At 38.5% G+C, this 24396-nt stretch overlaps 1 protein-coding gene across 1 annotated transcript; it reads left to right on the plus strand.

Annotated features, from left to right (window-relative positions):
- Positions 1-1270: 1270 nt before the first annotated feature.
- Positions 1271-24320, plus strand: LOC149037272 (uncharacterized). Its single transcript, XM_089187573.1, has 26 exons — positions 1271-1386; positions 4049-4311; positions 4668-4791; positions 5322-5451; positions 7471-7550; positions 8208-8262; positions 8374-8550; positions 9353-9535; positions 10101-10268; positions 10687-10863; positions 11146-11192; positions 11516-11567; positions 12023-12147; positions 14069-14141; positions 14460-14527; positions 14878-15016; positions 15912-16136; positions 17058-17265; positions 17595-17689; positions 17884-18033; positions 18227-18721; positions 18870-19009; positions 19443-19590; positions 19778-19830; positions 20212-20348; positions 21048-24320. The coding sequence occupies exons 2-26, from the start codon at positions 4052-4054 to the stop codon at positions 24061-24063; spliced, it is 6525 nt and encodes a 2174-aa protein (XP_089043699.1). The 5' UTR covers positions 1271-1386; positions 4049-4051; the 3' UTR covers positions 24064-24320.
- The last annotated feature ends 76 nt before the right edge of the window (positions 24321-24396 follow it).

The raw sequence follows: 24396 nt of genomic DNA on the forward strand, positions 1-24396 counted from the left end.
TAAATTCCGTGGTGCAAAGAAACTTCATGTCAACTACTCAGCATGCTAGAGAGTCTATAAAATTACTTAGGTCTCCCTAAAGTTCTCTCTCGTCCACAAAAACCTGAACTATTATGTATTCGGATGACAACAAGCTGATTTGCGCCTAGTAAGGGTGATGGGATGTTTCGTTTTCACGGGGTTAACAACATTCATTCTGTTAGCTTTAATCCTGAACATATCACTTCCGATATTTTGCCCAAAGCTGTTGTCACTTTTTCCTTTTGTTTAAAGGAGTATCAAAAAATGAAAACTGGCCTTGAAGAGGATAGAGCGTACTTACCTAAGCTTTTCACGGTAAAATTTTACCTATTGTCCAATACTTTGGACTGAAAATTGCAGTCATTTGTGTACCGATCAGACTGACTCAAGAATTGATACTGTTCAACCAAATCAACTTGAAATCAGCATCCCCTGACGTCTTTGAGAAAATACATTATTTTCTGTCAAACATGTTTACAAGAAATAAACTTAAAGCCTGTTTACATGGATTTGGGGAACCCCAGGTAGGTGAGTAAAGTCGCCTAGCCGTGGTCGAAAAATAGCCCGCGTTTGCATACAGTCTTACAACCCCAGAGTGCCAGGCGGGTGTAGTTTCTCGAGGTTGTTATCACACCTGTAATTAAGGAGGTTAAGATGTCACTACGGCGACGCTTTGGAAAACGCTGTCGAAAAAACTTAATTTATTTTCCTCTAAGATTTCCGCCAATAACTCGATGCGTTGACCGTTCCTGACGATACAAGGTCTTCACTTCGGCATAAGATATGAATGTAGTTGTTGAGGTTGAAGTAAAAACGTGACTAAATCACCGTTGAGGTTTCACTACCAAGAGGACGTAGAAAATAGTGTTTTAACGTTTTAACTCTGCATAAGACGGCTATGAAATGTAGAAAGTTTTAACACACTCGTGTCTCGCTATTGCTTTGCTCATTTGATCTTTTTGTAACATGAACGCCATCCCGGCTAAGCGGGTTACCCCACCTTGAGAGGTTTACATGGCAAATTGTCGCCCCGGCTGACAGGGTTACCCTACCCGGCAGACTGGGCAACCCGCATGGGCGGGTCGCCCCACCTATCTTGTAAACGTGATCACGATAACATAAGAGATTATATGAACAAGCGGGTTACCTAACATACCGGGGTCCCCCGCCTCCATGTAAACAGGCCTCTACCTTCGCATAAATTATCCAAAATGACAATTAAAAATTCTGACAGTCACCTGACCTCTCTTTAGACACGATTACAAAAATCAAACCATTGAGGAAAGTTGCTTATTTCACATACGACATGCACACAGGATAGGAGTCGTATACTTCTTTCGCCCGCTGGTTCTTTATAGTTAAAAGGTAAGAGGATATGTCTCTATGCTTAAAGAGTTTGTTCTCTTTGCGACAGTTTCTACTTTTTGAGCAGCGATGAAGGCCAAATTCACTTCCGCTTACATCAAATTTGGGAACATAGGCTCATTTGCTAAACGTGATTATTGCCGAGATGAAATGAAAAGAGTTATAAACTGCACTCTCAATGAATCAGATATTTTTCCGAGTACATCTTGGCTCTGTTCTTTGATTCAATTTCGCATACTGCATCGCAGCAACACTCGATTAGTAACGTGAACAGTTTTGTGTCACACGAAGTAGCTGCCTAAAAACTCGTCTTCGTGGACAAAGCAGTTGCGAGACCTTTAGCGACTTTCAATTCCTAGCGTGCAGTGGATTACATATTCTCATTTCTAAAAGTACAGACCTTCGATTGAAAATTATCGAGTGAAGATTACCGTGCGATTTAACACAACAAGTTTGGCTAAACGTCTTCTTCTTTTTGGTCAAAGAAACACTGAATGAGGGAAGTTGGTTTGGAAGGGGATGAGATGTACTCTCTATACTTTTGGAGAAAGCTCCCGGCTCCTCTCGTACCCCTCATCATATTTTGAAAACAAATTCCGATTTGTGTGGCGATCAGACTAGTCTGAAAAATTTGAATACTTAACCAAAACAACTAGAAAACGACGTTCCATGGGGCTGATAGGATAACCTTTTGAACACAGATGGGAAAGAGATTAGGTTTTGGCCGGGAAGCTTAATTTAGATTTTTTTCAGAGAGCTTTGAAAGGTATTCTCTTCGGGAAAATATGTAATGGCAAAACATATTTACATTTTACAATCTTAAACCTGCGTGACTCATTAAGACTCCTAATTAGCAACTGTTGCGTGAAATGACGTTATCCCCGACAGTCACCTGACCTCACTTTTCAATAGAGATGTTCTATAATTTAATTTTGTACGCCGTAGGGCAGAGAATGGAGCAGCACGACGCCTAAGTTGACAAGTCTCAAATCGAATTGACCATCATATAATTTTTTTTATAACATTTTCTTCTGAAGGGTCTTAATAGTAGCAGGCAATTCAAGAATTTGAAGAAAACGACAAAACTTTTAAGTTCTTAAAACATGTTTCAACAGAAACTTCTCTCCTCTTCAGTTAATTAATGTACAAAGCATCGGAAGTTGAATTTATAATAAGTAGAAAAATGCTAATTATGATAAATAGTGACAACATGAAAACATACCGGCGATAAAATGAAATTGTAGAGCCATGAAAATTTTCAGCCAAAGTTTTCATGATGTCCCAGGGCACTTAGCCAGTAACAGGGCCTCTTACATTTTCAAACATCTCCAAGATTCTGAACATTGTCGCGCTTTGTGTTCTGCAAATAACTTTCTTGTTTTGCATCACGCCTTACCGGTTTTCAACTAAAGATAAAAGAGGCTATTCATATTCGAAGAGAGCGACCCTCTTTGAATCAACAATTACACCATGTTAATCGAAAACTATCCTTTTAATTCTCACACTTTCATGTTTTTATCATAACTAGCATTTTTCTACTTATTCCAACGCTTTGTACAATAATTAACTGAAGATGACAGAAGTTTCTGTCGAAACATGTTTTACAAACTTAAGAGTTTTGTCATTTTCTTCAAATACTTTCTCCTGAAATCTGAGAAAAATCCAACGATGTGATCATTCCTCGTATTTCTATACTTTTTCTTTTATGATTGGTGAAAGCCATCGCCCTAAAAGAACATTGGAATTACCAGCTCTTCACAAACTCTTTGTTACTATATTTTGTCATTCAATTTTGCATGACAGTGCTTTCATTTACTTTATTGGCTGATAAAGCATTACATTAGGTTTACAGATGAATGGATTCCGATGCAAAACTTTTTTAAAAAAATTACTAAATAAAATGAATCGAAACTAACCCACAAGACGTTATTGAAATATATATGAACCAAAAAAATTGTTTACAAATGCATTGAAACCAATCGACAAGGCGACATTTGTTTTATTACCCAAAAAAATTATTTCTGCTGTAACACTCAGTCGCCCCGTTGTTCATTTGTTTAAACCTTTTCTTCAACTTGAAGTGATGACACGAACTGCCAAAAAAAGACTTAAAAAACGAACTCACAATATAGATAACTGTCAAACTGCAAATTCATACGAGCTTAAAAAAAAACGACAGTGTGAATTATTTTAAGACTGACGTATAAAAAACTCTTTAGCTATACTGACTTGTTTTATGTTATTTCTTTTAAACGGAATCCATAGATTCACTACTTATGTTTAAATCTGTGTAGTCAAACCCTTGAATATAAAGGGGCTGAATTGCAATTAAATGTTAACTCCCATTTGTGTTTTCCTTTTGGTTGCATTTCAACTGGTTTTGATTTTCTTGCGCGAAGTCGGTTGTTCGCGCTATATCTTTTACTCTGATTCCGCGTACTTTTTTGTTGTTGTTGTTGTTGTTGTTGTAGGCGGTGTTAAAGCAGATTTATTAACTTGTGAAAACTCTCAGTGTACTACAGAATATGACTTTTTTGGCAAAGGAGATTGAAAAAGTATACAGTGGCTTTTTAAAAAAAAGGCTCGGTCTAAGTGACAGAATGATATTGGACTACTGTAGGGCTACAGAGGGTTCTATTTGATGAATCTTCGTCATTTTTAGGGCATGGAGCAAGTAGGAAGTGGTGCGAGACAAAAGAGAAAAGATGCCAAGCCATTTTATGTAAATGTCACTGTGATAAGGAACTGTGATTTTACATGGAAAGGTGGTGAACGTTGCATGCCGACACAAAGTGAAATAGCACAAATACGAAAATCTTCCGTTCTTGGACAATATAAAAAGCGAGTTGAATTTTATCGGAATATGTCGGAGAAAATGGTTAAGGAAAAGCTTGAGGAGACATTTCCCTACTTGCGTAATAGGAGGTAAGGAAAATCGAAATTACATTTCCCCAAGAATGTGCAGGAATAGGCCTCTTTAGCTTGTATGTTTTGTTTTCTTGTTTCATGTGACAATGCTCTAAAGAACCATGTCTTTTAAATTTCTTCCTATTTACGTGCATATAGACGTTAAATTTACACAGATAAAGCTGAGAATTCCCTTAAGTAAACAAAAACATAAATGCAATCTAAAGAGCTCTACTCAATGGAAACATGTGAAATGAAACCGCTGATTTCTATTTTCATTAGCCGGTCATACATGATTATTTGCAATCCTCTAAATATTTTGTCCACATGAAGACAGTCGCCTTTGAATGTTTTCCTATAAATTGCCTCTTTAGTTATGCTTGTAAAGTTTTTACCTCACGCCCAGCCGGATGCATATCAACATCTCGAATTTGGGATGGAAAGACCATAAAGAGGAACACACAGGGCAACTCAGCTTTATACATTTTGGAGGATGAGGTAATACCAGGCATCATTTTCTTTCCAGATAACGAAAAAAAAACTTTCACGAGAATTGTAAAAAAAGAAATGTCAATATAGAATTTTCAGAAGGATTCAATGTACTTGTTAAGAGACCGACAACTTAGTGATTTAAACGCCCGCTCCAGGCTCCCAGCTAGTGGACTCGTGCAAAATAACGAGCGAGTGACACTGATGACAAACGACAACAAAAGGAGTAAGAACTATTTTAAACACCGTATTCCACAGGTCTACCAGTTCCTAGGGCACAAAGACATAGATAGGTAGATCAAATTTATTTGAATACGCTAGCCTATCATCAACTTTATAAAGAGCTGGTTTCCAGTAGAGACGTGAACTAAGTATAAAAGTTAAAAACTACTGAAAATATACATAAGAAAAAAATACATATATATTTATAAAAATGTATATATATATGTATCTATGAATAAACTTATATCCACGATTTAAACTATTAATACATTAAATATAACCCTAAGACATAAAATAATATATCATTTTGTCTATAGGCAGAGGCAGAAGTTATGGAAACATCTCAACAATCCTGTTCAAACGAAACAGCGACAGAGGGTCTTAAACTCCGGTCTGCGGACCCACTTCTTTGCCATGGGTCTTCACTTCCAGACTCCCCTCCACCAGGTACGGTTAATAATGTAGTAGTAAGGGGGGGGAACCCCTCTTGAGGCCTGGAGCGGTAATCTAGCTGCTGTACTCTGGATCAAGAGATCCGGGCACGAGCCTAGGCCAGGTCTTTGTGTTGTGTTTTTTAAGAGAGAAATGTAACTCTCACAGTGTATTTCTCCACCCAGGTACATTGGGGGAAATTGCTAGAGTGTTGTCGTTGATGGATCAATGAATGTGATCTTCTGCTATTCTCATTGATCCGTTTGTTTAGAGTCTGGAATTATTGAAAAAGAGTGATCCTATTTACCAAATCTGGAAAACATATGGGGAATTACACAAAGTATTGAAAAAGGAGGAAGAATTAATTTTTTTTTGCCAAAATACAGCATGTACCTGAATTTGACATAACGATTGACATGCCCAAAACCCTAAGGTACTGCAAGCATGGACAATCAGTTCTACAGGTGTTAGTCATTGCGCTATGAAATAAATTTCCAAATTTGGTTTGTTGTCGAATCGAGCTTAAAGTTTATGTTGGTGCAGGTCATGCCCAATTCTGACACTTAGTAAGTCTAAGTCAGTTTACCAGTGGTTGATGCCCTGGCTCCAGATCTACCCAAAGAAAACCTTTCGCCCAAAGAAAAGCTAAAAACTCCTTCTCTTTTATTTTTGCTATTCTCCGTACCTACTTTTATTTTTGTTTAGTTTGTCTTATTGTGCTTTCGTTTTAATTGATTCTGTGATCCCAGAGCATAAGTTGTTTCGTAGAGATATTTGTAGAGATATTTTTCTTCCTGACTCGTCCAGCGACAATACCAGCATCAGGGGCTCATTTTCGCTAGATTTACAAATCCTTAGACTTGCCATTGTGATTTGCTGCTCCGGAACAGAGTTTGCTCTGCGGTATGTTTTGATTCCTGACCTATTCGAGTGTTTGATTCATAGTCGTAGGAGCTCACGCTAAATTTTAGCAGCCTTTTGGTGTTGTCACTATATAAAGTGGCTCAAGGGTATACGTCATCTCTTGTTGTTGATCTTGTTTTTCTTAATTGTGTGTCATACATTAGGGGGCTGAAGTATATCGCTCAATTTTTTTCGGCCACTTTGTTTACCTGACTTCATGAGATGAGAAACAGAAAAAACACCATACCTCTGATCGTGTCGTTTTTGATCGGTCAGAAAGTTTTCATTTTCCCCGGGTCGATTCCTGGGTTCTCTTTTCTAATGCAGCGTCAAGAGGGTTCTCTAAACACCTAGAACACCTTTCCTAGGCCTTGTGGACGATTTCGCCTGACGTGGCGACTTATCCTTGTTTCACCAAGTTTAGATCGTGAAGATTCATTTGGAAGTTTACAGGTGTTTTTTCGTGAATACTATCATGCACACAGCTGCGTGAGACGAATTGCACGATTTTACCCTTCCAAATGAATAATCATTAATTATGAATGGGGCGACAACAACTTTATAAACGCGGTAACCCGATCCATCTATCCATCAATCAACAGGTTCTCAATAAATCTGTGGATTTTCTCGCATTTCCTTGATTTGTTACCTCTATTGTACCTTTGCTCCACGGGATCGAAAAGTTGCGGTCTGTGGTTTTCCAATCAAATGGTGCTTTGTGTATATAACCTATTCGAGTTGACACTCGTCAAGTGGTCTCTTCATACTGACAGCTCTTGTGTTGTACTACGATAATATTCTTCTGTGTCGGTTTACCATACCTTCTTTTTGTTCGCAATTTCTTGGCTTTTTGTGGGTTTACTTTTTTTAAATTTGGGCCTTTTCCGTAAGCGTCCTCATTTTTCGCCATGGCCGTCAGTCTTCTGTATCTTTCTTAGCATAAATTAGTGCGTCGTAAGTAGGATCCCGATGTGTATAAAAGTATTTTAAATTTGTTTCACAAAACAAGACATGGCCGATTCTTATGCAGTTTTACTAATAAGCCATGAGGCAGAGGGGTTTGTAAATAGAGGCAATCATAATGACACTAATAATAGTATTAATTATTGTTTGTAATTATGCTTTTTCCAGACACTATCAAAAGCAGTCTATTTCAGAATACCACTCTGGCACCCAGGCCAAGAGCCATGCGCACTTCGGAGAATTCGGAGGTGAAATACAACTTAGTTTATTGTACACTCTAGTTTTTTGAGCCATTGAAGAAAAGTGGCGAAGCCTTGCTAAAGTCAGCAAATTCAGTTTCATTTTCCAGCCACAATTCATTGTACATTTGGGAATTGTAACATTGTTCACTCAAAAGCTGTTTTCATCTCTTTATACATGTAGGCTTAAATGTCCATTGCTTTCCAATTTCAAGTAGACCTCCATAAGTTTACTTTTCATTTAGAGCGCATGAAGGTCTATTTCAATCAGTATGGAAAGGAAAAACCAACTTGAAAATCTCAACACTCGTGGCCAAGAAACTGGATGTGAACTTTGCAGTTAACGTCGTTAATCGTGTAGAATTAAATTTAAATCTCGAGGCATTCATTTGCTGGTGTCATGCATATATTCATAAGAATGCTCATTAACATATAATGATGAAGCAAAATTGTTTATGCAATTTCATTTGCATGATTACACAAATATACTAGCTATGTCATAATGCACATTATTTTCACAACCAGCTTGTGTTTGTGCAGATATCTAATAACTTACTTTGTGGATTAATTTATTTTGGCAGAATTCACAAGGCAAATCATTATTGTATTAAAATTTAAAAGCAGCATTGTAAAATCAATGCATTATTTATTTTATTTGCATTTCAGATGCCACAAGAATCACCACACGAAACCAATGATTCTACCAACAGCTCAGCACCAGGTAAATTGGCTGTTTATCAGAAGGTGAACTTTGTATCAGAAAAACATAGTTTGGTCCTATACGTCTGTGAAATTGAAAATTTTGCTTTCACATGTTTTTTTTTTAATTTAGTGGCATTGTCAAATTTGAATCAACCTACCTCGAGTAATACAAGTACAACAGTCATTGTTCAGAACACTTTGCAACCCCCAAATGACTATCCAATGCAAGAAGGCAACATTCTTAATTGGCCATCGGCAGTCAGCACAAATTGTAATCTGATAAATACACAAAACATGGCAGATGCAGGTAGATCTAAATCAGGTTAATCATTATGTATAATGATTAGTCAGATGAAGCGATTAAACTTATTTTTGTATAGATGTGATACATGTACATATATTATGGAGTAACATCTCAGTCTCTTTGTAGATTAATTACCATAACATTGGGAAAATGAGAATTTAGCTGTGGACATTCCATTTGTCGAGAGATTCAGTGGCCTGCACTGGACTCCTTGTCAAGAGGTCTAGATGCAAGAGTGGGCGGGGTTAATGTGTTGTGTTCTTTCAGTTAGCAAGACACTTTACTCTCACAGCGCCTCTCTCCATGCACCCTGAGGAGTACAAATAAATGGGTACTGGTTCACTGTGAGGAAGGCATGATGAAATGCTTGGGGTGGGGGGAACCTTGTGATGGACTAGCAGCCCATCCAGGGGGAGTCGTAGTACTGCTTGTTGCCTCATGCTAAGGAAAGGAGATAAGCCCTGGCTGGGTGGGCTTAAGTAGGCTCGAGTATAGGTTATTCCAGTATTACAGGTTATCCTTGTCCACTGTTTGCACGTTGAATTCGGAAATTTGGAGCAAGGATGAGAACCATACATGGAAATATACTTCAACTGGTAGACCAACACAATCAACTGCACATAGAAAAGCTGTTTTTATCCTGTGACAACACCAAAAAACTTAAACATCAGGGTTTATTGAAGCTCTCTAATTTAAGAGGAAACTGTTCCATAGTTGATTTATTTTGTTTTGGAAAATAATTAGTGGGGCACAATGTCATTTTCACCAGCGAACTTGACAATTATTTGCCATGCTCTTATTGCAGTGACTTTCCAACAATTGAACCAACTTACGTGTACTTTAAATGATACAAGTGCAACAGTCATTACTCAGTATAACATGCAGCCCTGCAGTGACTTTCAAGTTCGAGAGAGCAGGATTCCTCCGGGGCCATCAGTGGCCAGCACAAGTTTTAGTGTGAAAAAAACGAAAAAAATTGCAGCTTCAGGTAAATCTAACTTGGGTTATATCAGACTTTTTAGTTACAGCGGTACGTTAACCCTTTCACTCCCAAGATCTCAATTGGAATAATCCTTTGTGCCAATTTCCCCATATGTCGCCTATCATTCTAGTTCTGAGGATTTGGTGTGAAATGAAGTAATATCTGCCCATTGATGATTTTCTTTCCTATAGTTACCTTTCTGTTTGAATGTTAATGAATGTTGTAAGGAGAAATTCCTTGTCGGTCACTCCTGGGAGCAAAAGGGTTAAGATTTAATTGATCATACAAGTATGTCATTCATTATCCAGATAAATATTATCTTGCTGTAGATCATTTAGTATATGTAAAAATTTATTTTAATATCTAAACATACACCATTTACATAACGTAGCTGAGAACGTGTTCAATATTGAATTAAAGACTGCATTTATTAAAAAAAGAGGACTTTATTGCAGTTTTTTTATTAAGGTGATATGTTCTTGCCATATTTGGGTCATATATTAATGGTTAGACTGTCCATCAACTATGAACTTGCCAATTTTCCATTCCCATGTTTCTTTTTATTCAGTAGCTTTGTCGAGCTTGAACCAACTTACCTTGAGTGATACAAGTGCAACAATCATGGTTCAGAATACTTCGCAACCCCCCAATGATAATCCAATTCAAGATTTTAGCCTCTTTCCGGGGCCATCTACAGCCATGGTTGATATGGCAAAACCACAAAACTTCACAGCTGCAGGTAGACTAGAATGGGGTTTCATCTCCCATTATATGTAGAATTATAATACTTTATGTGTAATACAAATAGTAGATCAACAAAAAAAGTTTTTGTATTTCTGTTATCATGTTGATAAATGTGTCACAAAATTAGATTTACCATGTATGAAAATTCACTTTTAAAGGTAGACTTGTACGATTTACATAGAAATGGCTGTTCTTACATGTGATATTGACAAACTTGTCAATATCACATGTTTTGAAAGCATTTTTTGTTGTCATAAATCATGTTATGCCTATAGTAAGCTGTAACTAAAAACGTGCTCATTAGAACTAAAGGTGTTTGTATTAAGTTCCAGCAACTTTTCGTATTGCGTTGGAATATATTACTGGCTAATTATGCCCATCAAAGAAATTTCTTTCCATTGATTGTAATGCAGTGGCTTTTCCAAACACTAACCGACCCAGCTCGAGTGATTCCAGTGTAACATTCATGGTTCAGAATAACATGGAACCCTGGAATGACTTTTTAAAGCAAGACTACAATAATACTCAGGACACATCGGTATCCACCCCAAATTTTAGTACAACAGAACTACAAAACGCAGCCCCTGCAGGTAGATCTGAATCTCAATTTTTTCTTTTTGGCTATTAAGATACCTACATTGATTTTGGTATTTCTCGGCAATTTATTAGATTAATTATTGTAGTAGCCTAGGGTATGGTTTAGCTCAGCATCAATTTTTCTCTTGCTCATTTGTAAAGAATCTCACTGTTAAATCTGAAAGTTCTTGGTTCGCCTTCTCACGAAGGACTTAGATGTTATCTTTTTGCAATCCTCTTGAAAACGGTTTTAAATATTTTCTTTGATAAACATTGCATGTATTTTTTATCTTAAGCAGACGATGATTCAAACCAGGAAACAAAAGTGGAACAATTGTGGAAAGTAAGATCTTCTCATCTTATTCTCATCTCATGAAGAATCGAACTTTTAAACGCGGCAGATTTTTTTGTTGTTCGCAAAGAACACTTAAATAGTTTCATTATATTCGTGTTGTTTTCGTCACTCGCGCACCAATTATGAGATCGATACGATGTTCATGTTAGGCCGTAGAATGTACTCCGCAAACCAAAATATAAATATTAAAAAGTGAAATAATAGTCACGCAATAGAGGAATATTAAATCCGTAATACTTCGCTCATTGCTAGCATTTTTCTTCGCCACTTCGGAGCTTGGCACCAGCTAGTTTTCTTTCTGATCATTGCAGGGTATGACAGATTCTGGGAACTCTCAAATGGCAGATGATAACGACCACACAGGTATGTCAACTAATTCTGTTGAATTAAAGCGGAAAGATATTATGACTCATATTTGCCAGGTGCATTTCTATGAAAGGTGCAGCTTCTGCTCTCTGTAAGTTGGCAGAATGATGAGACTGATGTGCATGTGCGAAACGTTCTGTAGGTGCATTAATAGTAGGAGAGGGTGTTATACCTTTCTTTGAAAAGCTTCTGGTGTGAATGTGTGACGCAGGGAGGATTTATGTTGCATGTGGTGCGCCGAAAATCAAACTGAAAGAAAACCGTTTATATCATTTATATTGAAGAAAAGTTAGATGTTAAACATAACTGCTGCAGGTGGGGCTACATCTCCCATTATAAACATTGGTGTATGCATGTCTTGCGATTGGTAGATCAACAAAACAAGATGTTTTTGTGGACATGTTATCGTGTAGATAAACTTAAAATAATACTTTTCCATGATTTTAATGCAGTGGCTTCTTTAAACATCAACCAACCAACCTCGAGTGAATCAAGTCCAGCATTCATGGATCAGAATAACATGTATCCCTGGAATGACTCTCCAATGCTGGACTTCATTGCTCTTCTGGACATAGAGGTACCCCAGATTTTACTTTAAAAATGATTACCTTTTCATTTCATTAACAACCTTGTCATTTAATTATCAACCATTTATTACATCCCTTTTGATATCGAAAAATTCAGCTGCTCACTGAATTCAGGATTTTGTAGTCTGTATAAATATTTTATTGAAATTAATCGAAATTTTGAACACTACAGATTTTTGGTTGGTCGCAAAGAACATCTTAACGGTTTTGTTCATGCTGTTTTCGTCTCTCGCGAACTCATTATGCGATCGATGCGATGCACAGATTAGGCTGTAGGATGTATCTCTTGAGCTAAAATATAAATATAGAAAAAGTGAAATAATAGTCTTGTAATAGAGGAATATTAAATCCTGGAATTCGCCAGGAAAAATTTTTTTATTTGGAGAAGATGATAACAAAAATTATAACCAAAGAAAATAAACAGAACTTGAAATTCGCACAAATTTCAAATGTCACAGTTGCTGCTGCATTGCAGCTGAGCAGAGAATATGTAAAGGTCAGCGCTTTTAGGTTTCAAAAACTAAAGGCTAACAAAAAGGCAGCCATGTTGTCATTCCATTTATTCATTTATACTTTTATTTCACATTTAAACACTATGTTAAAATTTTGGAATGAATAAAATAAAAGTATCTGTATAATGAGCAATATCCGAGCATTGTAGAGACTTATTTAGGAGAGACTTAGCATTTTTGAGGGGAAAAAAGGAGCATTACAGGGAGCATTTAAGTGGGGGAAGCAAAAGCATTATAGACAAAAACTTAAAGGGGTTTTTTTTATAGTGTTGAATGTAAAGAATGAAAAGGCATTAGTATTTAAATTAAAAGTGGTCTTTTATCGTCTAAGTATAGCAAGATGGGTGTTTTAAATGTTGATTAGTGTTTTCACGCCTATCATTACATAACCTTACATTGTTTCTTTTAATAGATGTCTGACAGCTTAGCCGATAATCAAAGTACAACTAGTAGTATTTCTGGACTTGGTCACAACTTTTCCGTTGGTAAGAGGCTGTAAACCATGCTTGCAGCTTTGTGTGGAAAGTTACTCAAATCATCCTTATAAATTCTTACACATTTACTTCTATAAGTAGTCCTTAATAGGACTAAGTGGAGTACAATTCAGGAAGTGATCGGGTGAATGATTTTAAATTAGCGTGAGTTTAATTTGAAATTACACTAAAATTTTTTATTTGGAACGATCAGTGATGTGTTATAATTTTAGAGAACGAACTAGTGGGAATTTACAGAAGCTGTACGTCCATGATTCTTTTTAAAATCTCACTGATGTTCTACAGATGATCTGTTGCCACATGAAGATGAGCACTTTCCTTCCTTCCTTCGATTTGAGAAATGTTAAATGCATTGATAAGAGCATTTCCACATTGAGTGCCTTTTTACTTTTAAAGCGCTTAACATAATTGCCCTTCTACATAGAAGATTGTTAATCATGAAGAGATGAAAATGATAGATAAACAAAACATAAGTTTGTAAGTAAAAGAAAAGCAAAAGTAAGAATATTTCTCTTGCAGGAACTTCAGAAATCCAAGATCATCAATTCTCTTTTCAAGGATCCTTGTTGAATTCATCTGCGGTAATATTTCACTTCAATGAAGACATAAATGAGATAAATTTATCTACTAAACTAATGGTAGAGACTTATTTAGAGGAGACTTAACATTTTTGTAGGGAAAAGAGGAGCATTAAGGGGAGCATTTGAGTGGGGAAGCAAAAGCATTATGTACAAAAGCCTTATAGGGTTTCTTTTAATAGTGTTGAATGTCAAGAATCAGAAGGCAATAGCATTTAAATTAAAAGTGTTATTTTATCGTCTAAGTATAGCAAGATGGTTGTTTTAAATGTTGATCAGAGTTTTTATGCCTGTCATTACATGATCTTACATTGTTTCTTTTAATAGATGTCTGACAGCTCAGCCGATAATCACTATACTACTAGTGGTATTTCTGGACTTGATCACATTTTGTCCTTAGGTAAGGGGCTGTAAACCATGCTTGCAGCTTTGTGTGGAAAGTTACTCAAATCACCCTCATAAATCCTTACAAATTTATATATCTATAACTAGTCGTTACTAGGACTAAGTGGAGTACAGTTCAGAAAGTAATCAGATGAATGATTTCCAATTGGCCGAGGGCACAGCTTGTGGTTAATTTGAAATTATACTGACATTTTTTTATCTGTAACGATCGGTGATGAACTATAATTTCAGATAAGGCAACAAACGAACTAGTGGGAATTTGTAGAAATTGTATGTCCATGATTCTTTTTAAAATCTCGTTAATGTTCCGCAGATGATCTGTCGCCACATGAAGATGAGTACTCTCACCTGAGTGTCGAGCCGGAAAGAGTTCCTCTACAGGTAAGGGTGTAAAAAAATTATCGTAGTGAGGTATTTTTTTATTGTTTCAGAGCAAACCGTATGTGATTGAAATGCTTATTCAGGTAGCTTTCTGTCATATGCATGTTATATTGCTATAATTGTATTGGAATTTTTGTATGGAAACCAGCCATAGTGAGGTTATTCTACTGTGAAACCCTATAAACATAGAAATGAATAGAGAAATAATCAGTTTAAACTACTTAGTAGTTTTTGCGCTGTGAAGGAAATTCTGGCTGTATTGAAATGGATTAATTTGTCTAGCTCTACATGGTATGGTGATCATCCTGAACGATTTAGTTTTCGTAATGCCACAGATTTCTGTTTTCCAGGGTGGTAAATTCTGTCGTTTTTCGTTTGGTCGAGCGCTTCCCGGGAATGTGCAGTCTGCATTAGCTATCTTCGAGAATCTAGACACTGTTGAAGTTGAGAGGTGCGGCGGAGACTCCCTTGTTGGAAAGAAAATTCCACGTATGTTGATTCTTACTGCCTATACAATGAATGGTTGGAACTCGCGGGGAGGGGTGGAATATTTTGTTGGATTATGTAGTCTGATCGTCCGGGTAGGCATAGGACCAAATGTTCCTATGAGCGAATTAAATTCTGAACTTCTGAATGTGTCTGCCTGGCTGCAAGCTATTATCTTTAGGCCTAAGCAAAAACGTCTATACTTCAAATAAACTAACTAATTGTAGATAATCATGTTGTAGAGCTAGCAGATAAAGCAAAATTTTTAGGAGTTTATATAGATTAACACTCAACATGGCAAACACGCAAAGATCTTATTTGTGAAAGACAATAGCCAATTCTATTGGGTTCCTATATGTAGCTAGCTATTATTAGCCTAAAAACTCTCTCTGCTCGTTATATTACGCAGTAATTTCGCAATATATCACATTCTGTAGTTTAATCTGGGCCTCAGCTTATGTCGCAAATATACGAATAATTTATTAACTTCAAAAGTGTGTTGCTCGATTAATTTCTAAGGCTCATTAGAGAGCACCTAGTAAACTTATCTTTAAGAAATGAAAAAATGCTAGACATTTAAAATAATTATTTCCTACAGGTTAGCTCCTCCAAGTATCTTATCACAATAATCTGTTACTATTTTGTTTTTGCCAAAATTCTCGACCTGCCAATCAAATCCATCACAACTGAACGAGAAAACGCAGAGTTCTACGACTCCTCTACTGATCTCACCACCGCAGCACCAATGCAGAAAAAGTTTTCTATACTTTTCCAAGGACCTAAAGTATGGAACTCCATACCCTCTTCTATACTGGGACATACACTGTATACTCTTTTTGGCTCTACTGGAGCTATTTTGATCATGATAGTCATTAATTTGCTTTTTTCTTCATCATAGCTTCCAAAGAAGCAGGAGTGGTTAGAGTATTTTTACGACGAGCAGATGGTACCAAGCTAGGCGAAACGGAAATTGAGTACTACAATGAAAGAAAAGAAATTCTTCAACGGATAACTAGTGACCCGGTGTTACAGGCGGATATTTTTCAATATCTTTCTGAGAAGTTGAGGAACAGTAACACTACAACAGTCAGTGCCGCTGAAGCACAAAACTCTGGAATTTTTGGTGAGTGGTGCTTCATTGAATACCTCTAATTTTCATGAAAACCAATTGACCCAAATCAAGGCAGACATCCTAAATGATTGCCTTTTCTTTTTTAAGAAAAGTCGAGAATTCTGCAGGACTTGAATCTTGAATCAATCTCACAATTAATCTTACTATCAATCTATCAATCAATTTTTGTAATTTTGATAATGTCTGTGGCTGAGATATATTGTTCGAGATATGAATGTTTGGGTTACAAATAGACGATAGCCTCTCTAGGACGCGAAAATATGCACAGATATTTGCCCGCAGAAACTATTTGTTCCAAGATGCGAACAGATTTTTTGCGAGCGAAGCTCGAAGAAAACTGAAAGCTTCGAGGAACAGATTAAGTTCAAGGAAAAATATTGGTACATAACTGTATACAGCGTGGGATGTTTTCTTTTGAGTGTTTTCAGTTACGACCTAGTGAACAACAAAAAAAGATTTCCCTTCTTCTGTAACAACCACCTAACCCTCTCCCTTCTCGAATAAATCTGAAACAATGGCTAATCGTAGTAGACGTAAGGTTTGAAGTTTAATTGGGGGATATTCAGTCAGGTGTTGCGTTTAGACCAATCGCGCGTTAGAAAAAATATTTGATGGATCATACACGTACATACCCTTCAATTTCTGAAAATATGAAACGTTAAAGCAATCAACATCCTTCCAAACGTATGGCATTGTCATACTTAATATTCATCTTAAGAAAGATTTTATACCTCTGTGAAAACAATTTTAACATTTTGGTTTCACACCGGATTTTGACTTTATTAGAAGTGTTAGCAGAAGATTGGATGAAATTTAGCACTTAGCTGTTATTGCCAGGCGGTGCTCTTAGTTTGGGGAATTCATTCGATGACTGTTTCTGGCCCATGATTGTAGATACCCTCTTTTATTTAGGTTCCACAGAACCTGTGCAGATGCTATGCGTCTTAGTTTACGCTGCAGCAGAAATTGGTGGTCAACAATTCATTGAAATGATCTTCAACTCGTCCGCCGGAAGAGTAGTTTATGACCGTTACAAAGACAGCTCAGCTCTTCCCGAAGCTATTGCCAGGGAGTATGGGCACGAGAAGACAGCTACTTTTCTTGAGGAGATAACTAGCAGGTACTCATTTGCACTTGACTTTGGAATGAAGTGATTTAAATACGATTAAGCTTGCAAAAAGATTGGGATTATTCAGCGTGCTGAGATACAGTCATAATATACAATAATATATTCACTTTTACTTCTAACAGAGATCCGAGGGGTTGATATCAGCCGTTAGACTGTTGCAGTGAGTTTTTTGTCACTCAGGTTGACAGGCGCAAGAAGTGCGTTAATAAAATGATCTAACATGGCGGCTACCTTAAGGTTATCAGACACATTACCTTTTCTTTTTAATTATAGCGTGTTTCTTTAGTTCCTATGAATTAAAACACATTTTTGCTGCCTAGATTTTCCAAAGAGGCTAGTGAAGCCCTAAACTACCCCCAGACAATCGATTGGTCTGAGCTCGTGAGAGCTGCAGAGGAAGCACAAAAGCAGCCTGGTGAGTGAACAACATTAGTGCTGCTGAGCTAGATTACGTTTTTGCATATGTATACAGCTCACAAGTTGTGAAATTATGTTCATGCCAAAGTAACCGCCGACCATTAGGATCGTAGAGGAGGGTGTAAGCAGTAACAAGGATAAGCAGTAACGTATTACTGGTTTCTTTTAATTTTTTACTTTTTTACCAAACAGGCCTCAACACTGAAGAAGAGAGCAATCATCTTGAGATTAATGTTGTAAAGGACACTGGTTATTTAGGAGACATAGACACCTCTTCCAACGAATCTTGCGAGAGTGGAAGCTCCGAGTCTGAAGATAATATTCCTTGGGCGACTTCTAAAGGTACCCTGTAATAATGTTTTCTGTCTTAAACTGATATTTTTTCACCGCAGATTTTCTCCTTCTTTCTATTTTATTGGGAAAATTTTATCTTTATTTATATTAAAACCCCCTCACGGAACATAAGTGTTTGATTGTCAACAGATGTAGTCATGGCTGTAGTTAATGTAGCCCATCGTCTTTTTTTCCGAAATAGAAATGAATTACCAAACAGATGAGCTCAGCGAAATTGCATCGGCATATGAAGATCAGGAATTTGGAATCAAGAAGGCAGCTGTGAGTCAAAGTCTGATGTATTTTTGTGAGACTGGACATTTTAAGAGAGTAAAAGTAAATTCTACGGTGTCCAAGAAATTTGTGTTACCGACCTTAGAAGGATGGCAACTCTCCCTCTTCCAAGATAGCTTCATTCGTGAAGCGTCCGGCTTGAAACACCTGAGAAGTCTCAATCGATGTGATACTTCGTTTTTCCTGGGCCCAGAGCAGGAAAGTATTCAATATCGTATAATCACGGAGTATGAAAAGTGGTGCCTCCTGTTTAAATACATGAAATACAGCTGGTTACACAGTCGGAAGTTCGCAGCTGAAGGTGGACAGTTTGTAGAAAAATTTAATCAGGAAACCCAAGCTGTTATGATGGGAGCCTCCTTTGGCTGCACTGAAGACCTTCTTCGTATACAATCAAAAAGAGGTGAGGAACTGATCGTATGTGTAATAATTCAGGCTGAGTTAACTAAGGGGGGAATCATTTCCGCTATGAAATGAAGCAATTGATCGGCCTTATATTTGCCAAACTCCTGAACTTTGGTTTTTATTATCATTATTATTTTTTTTTCTAGGACTCCTAACAACGTGGGAAAATCCAGGGCTAGCTGTTCAAAAGAATTCGACTCAAGGGTTAACAAAACATTGTACTTCTTCCGATTTATGGGTGTTGACTTGTCTGTGCCGTCCTGCGAGGAATATTTTGTTTGTATATGTAAGTGTCAAACAAGCGTAACAACTCGTCATTTCATTACTTTTTCTCTCTTAAAAGTGAAGGGAATTTCAGCTTTTTAAAATTACTCTTGTTTCAAGCTGTCAGTCAAGTGTTTTTATTCCGCACTGGAATTATACGTACCGGACTTCTAACACTCAACTGACAAAAACACTTCACTTGACTCTGATGATGACTTCCGCTCAGGTTGTCGAAACATCAGTCACTAATATCGAAACAGTCCTTCTCAGGAAGGGACGATCAGAATACACTTCAGATGTTACCCTTGGGTTCAAACCCTTTTACTGTAAAAGGCTGTCTGCCAAGAGATAAACGACCAGTGTACTGACCATACACTTTCTCGTGAAAACATTGTACGTAAGGCGCAGGTAAATGTACAGTCAGCTCTAAAGTCTCTTTTCTTTTCGGTTTTGAGGTTGCAGACAACAGTGATGTTTTGCCTCGAAAAGTGCATTTCGATGATTGCAGATACGAGTTGTCAACCCAGCACTGGCAGTGGCAGCGATACTGCAGCAGTTTGTTTGATGTCCAAAATAGGTTACAAGAAATGCGAATACTATCAGGTACTGCCTGCTTCGGGTTTACCTGAAGTTTTATGATTCGGTTTTTGGTGAGGTTCTGAGTTGTTCTTAGGCTTATATAACACGATTCTAATCGTGCATTTTTTTCGTAAATTATTTCTTAATTTGATAAGTTTATTGAAACATACAACGAGTTATTTAATTTGAGTTATTGTTCTTTTATTGTTAGAGCAAATGAGCCCAGAAATCGGCCCAACTCCTCTTCCTACATACAATGCAAAGGTATGTTTGTGGTTTTCAGTGAGATTAAGGATTTCGTTGGCTTTGATATGTATTACTTACAGCAAATACTAATCAACCGATATCTCATCATATGTCTCGTCAAGAAATACAAGCCCTTAAAACTGAAAGTTTTTTTTCGTGGGAACTGAAGTGTTGATCGCATTTAACAAGAAGCAACCAAAGCTTGCACCGTTGCATTGCATTGCATTTTTCTACACTACAAATTGGCTCTTAAAATAGATTGATTGTTATTTGACGGATTTTTCCTTTTATGAGCCGTGAAGAAGGCGAAAGAATCTCTCAATCATGTCTTGAGATGTAAGATATAGAAACCACAATGACACGCAGTAGGCATATGAACGATACATTTCTTCATGGCAGATGCTGCCGCAAGTGCAAGGCAAGTGCCAGCCGAAATGTTGTCCTACTTGGTTGTATATCATAATGCATCAGTGTTGGGTCTATGCTCCAGTGGAAAGGCTACCTTTCATCGCCATATTTGATGGCATCTCGTTGAGGTTAGTCATCATAAATAACCCCAAACATCGCAATTTTGAAATTAGGACTTGGTGTATCTCCACGCAATACAGGCCATAGGCAAACATCTCGCGTGATTCAGTGACGCAGGTACCACCGTTCGCTCATGAAGTATATAGGTACAATCGTCGCAGGAACAAACTCTCTCGGAATATTCGAAGAATTCTAATTTAAACACATGACTGGTCGCTTGGTTCATCTGCTTGAAACTTTTGGCATTAGATAAGTAACTTTTGGCATCGATCCTTTTTTCACTTCTAACCTCTTAGAAGTCATACAACCTGTCTGGTGCTCGGCAAGAAAGTTGTCTTTAAAAAGAACAAATTAAAGGAAACAAAACAAAAACAGGAAAAACCTCACCACCAACCAATTAAGAGGAACTTAAGTAACCATTGAGAGAAAACGTTAGTAAGCTAGTGCATCGGTACATTTATGAGATATAAAACTTTGTTTAAATTCGTGATTAGGGGATTCAATTTAAAGGCTCAAACGTAATGATTCAAAGTTAGCAAAACAAGGTAATAGCCTTTTTGATATTACAACGGAATTAATTTCTCTCGGATTGAACATACCCTACTTCACTGGGTCCTGAAGTCTGGGCCTCGCTGCGCTGCGCCGAGTACTTTCCTGTCCGGGAAACCTCCACTCAGTCAATAAATACATTTTATATTTCCTTGTAGGACACCAGGGGCGCACTTAATGGTGACTTGGCTAAATCATTATAACCAGGGAAAGTATTTGCCTCTGAATAAACGCCGGTCTGAGGATCCTTGCCTTGTAAACGATAAAGCGAATCACCCATCCCCAAACGTCAACGTGACTTATTACGGTAGCGTAAGAAAGGAAAAGTTATATGAAGAACACTTACATGAGGACGATGGAGGTAATGTGGTCTGCATTGACAAGCACCTCTTACTTCAAGAAAGGATAAAGAGGGAAAATGAACTTCCCTCGGTTACAGCACATCCCCCTTCCAAAACCTTCCACAAAGTCAGCAAAGGAAGTAGAGACACCCAAAACGAGGTTTATGTCGAAACTTCATCCATCTATCCATATGGTTGTAAGCGGATATCACGAAAACAGAAAATTGGTTTGCACGACGGCGAGGCTCGCAGGCTTTCTGAAATTAGATGCTTGAGAAAACGCCTCAGTGAAGGTTTGGTGGGTAGCACGTCACCAATTGCATTCACTCTAACAATCGACAACAAAGACGAATACCTGGATGTAGTATGGGAAAATGGCCTGGGTAAACGTTTGGCGGAGAGAAAGTCATTAACTGCTTTCACCCTAACAACCGACGGTGAACACGGATACCTGCGTGGAGACTGGGGGAAATGCCTGGGTGAAGGTTTGGCGGAGAGTAAGTCATTAACTGCTTTCAACCTAACAGTCAACGGTGAACACGGATACCTGGATGGAGACTGGGGGAAAGGCCTGGGTAAACGTTTGGCGGAGAGAAAGTCATTAACTGCTTTCACCCTAACAACCAACGGTGAACACGGATACCTGCGTGGAGACTGGGGGAAAGGCCTGGGTGAAGGTTTGGCGGAGAGTGAGTCATTAACTGCTTTCACCCTAAAAATCAACAGTAAACACAGATACCTGGGTGGAGACTGGGGGAAAGGCCTGGCTGAAGGTTTGGCGGAGAGTAAGTCATTAACTGCTTTCACCCTAACAGTCAACAGTAAAGACGGATACCTGCGTGGAGACTGGGGAAAAGGCCTGGGTGAAGGTTTGGCGGAGAGTAAGTCATTAACTGCTTTCAACCTAACAGTCAACGGTGAACACGAATACCTGGTTGGAGACTGGGGGAAAGGCCTGGGTAAACGTTTGGCGGAGAGTAAGTCATTAACTGCTTTCACCCTAACAATCAACAGTAAACACAGATGCCTGGGTGGAGACTGGGGGAAAGGCCTGGCTGAAGGTTTGGCGGAGAGTAAGTCATTAACTGCTTTCACCCTAACAGTCAACAGTAAAGACGGATACCTGCGTGGAGACTGGGGGAAATGCCTGGGTGAAGGTTTGGCGGAGAGTAAGTCATTAACTGCTTTCACCCTAACAGTCAACGGTGAACACGGATACCTGGTTGGAGACTGGGGGAAAGGCCTGGGTAAACGTTTGGCGGAGAGTAAGTCATTAACTGCTTTCACCCTAACAGTCAACGGTGAATACGGATACCTGCGTGGAGACTGGGGGAAAGGCCTGGGTAAAGGTTTGGCGGAGAGTGTGTCATTAACTGCTTTCACCCTAACAATCAACATTAAAGACGGATACCTGGTTGGAGACTGGGGGAAAGGCCTGGGTGAAGGTTTGGCGGAGAGTAAGTCATTAACTGCTTTCACCCTAACAATCAACAGTAAAGACGGATACCTGGATGGAGACTGGGGGAAAGGCCTGGGTAAACGTTTGGCGGAGAGTAAGTCATTAACTGCTTTCACCCTAACAATCAACATTAAAGACGGATACCTGGATGGAGACTGGGTGAAAGGCCTGGGTAAATGTTTGGCGGAGAGTAAGTCATTAACTGCTTTCACCCTAACAATCAACAGTAAAGACAGATACCTGGATGGAGACTGGGGGAAAGGCCTGGGTAAACGTTTGGCGGAGAGTAAGTCATTAACTGCTTTCACCCTAACAGTCAACGGTGAACACGGATACCTGGGTGGATACTGGGTGAAAGGCCTGGGTAAAGGTTTGGCGAAGAGTAAGTCATTAACTGCTTTCACCCTAACAGTCAACGGTGAACACGGATACCTGGACGGAGACTGGGGGAAAGGCCTGGGTGAAGGTTTGGTGGAGAGTAAGTCAGTAACTGCTTTCACCCTAACAGTCAACGGTGAACACGGATACCTGGGTGGAGACTGGGGGAAAGGCCTGGGTGAAGGTTTGGCGAAGAGTAAGTCACTGACTGCTTTCACCCTAACAGTCAACGGTAAAGACGGATATCTGGATGGAGACTGGGGGAAAGGCCTGGGTAAACGTTTGGCGGAGAGTAAGTCATTAACTGCTTTCACCCTAACAATCAACAGTAAACACAGATGCCTGGGTGGAGACTGGGGGAAAGGCCTGGCTGAAGGTTTGGCGGGGAGTAAGTCATTAACTGCTTTCACCCTAACAGTCAACAGTAAAGACGGATACCTGCGTGGAGACTGGGGGAAAGGCCTGGGTGAAGGTTTGGCGGAGAGTAAGTCATTAACTGCTTTCAACCTAACAGTCACCGGTGAACACGGATACCTGGATGGAGACTGGGGGAAAGGCCTGGGTGAACGTTTGGCGGAGAGTAAGTCATTAGCTACTTTCACCCTAACAGTCAACGGTGAACACGGATACCTGGGTGGAGACTGGGGGAAAGGCCTGGGTGAAGGTTTGGCGAAGAGTAAGTCACTTTCTTCTTTCATCCTAAAATTGAATAACGTCGACGGCGGATACTTGCGTGTAGATGGGCAATGGCTGGCACACCTGCGTAGTAGTTTACGGGGTCGCAATTTCTCGTTATATGATAATGGGAGGATAGCCGAAAGCAGTATTCTGGATGACGATTTCTATTTACTTCATCTTGATAAAGGTGTCCACGAAGGCCTAACCGTCAATCCTCGAGGAAAGGTACAAACCAAGTCGGTATATGGCGTGACCGTGTCATTCGAGAAAAAAAAAAAGGCTTGTGGAAAAAAAACAAATCGTTGCACCTTGATGTAATGACATTACCGAAAAACGAACTTACAATGGACAGTCTAAAACATGCCATACTGAGTGCTCGAACAATAATATTAACAAGAACTTCGATCACAATGTGCTCCCCATTCAGATAGCCCTCTTTGAAGGAAAGATTCATTATGTTGTCAAGCTCCGCTTCATTTTTTCTTTTCGCATTTTGCTTAAAGAATTTTTGCTGAAAAGTCAGATTTACTAAACTCTGTTATTGAAAATATACATTTATGGAAATGTTTTTCATCAATAGTTTCCTCCTTTTATTGCAGGCATATTTAACAATATTTAAAAACGTGCTATTATGGCTATCTTGGCTCCTTC

The sequence above is a fragment of the Pocillopora damicornis genome, chromosome 11 (assembly GCF_964200805.1).
Source record: "Pocillopora damicornis chromosome 11, jaPocDami1.2, whole genome shotgun sequence".
Lineage (NCBI taxonomy): Eukaryota > Metazoa > Cnidaria > Anthozoa > Scleractinia > Pocilloporidae > Pocillopora > Pocillopora damicornis.

Bases quoted from the DNA above. Each gene is read 5' to 3' on its own strand.
- LOC149037272 (XM_089187573.1), top strand. From the start codon at position 4,052: ATGGAGCAAGTAGGAAGTGGTGCGAGACAAAAGAGAAAAGATGCCAAG. The intron at 16,137-17,057 runs GTGAGTGGTGCT...TCTTTTATTTAG, and splicing joins ACAAAACTCTGGAATTTTTG to GTTCCACAGAACCTGTGCAG. The intron at 17,266-17,594 runs GTACTCATTTGC...TTTGCTGCCTAG, and splicing joins CTTGAGGAGATAACTAGCAG to ATTTTCCAAAGAGGCTAGTG.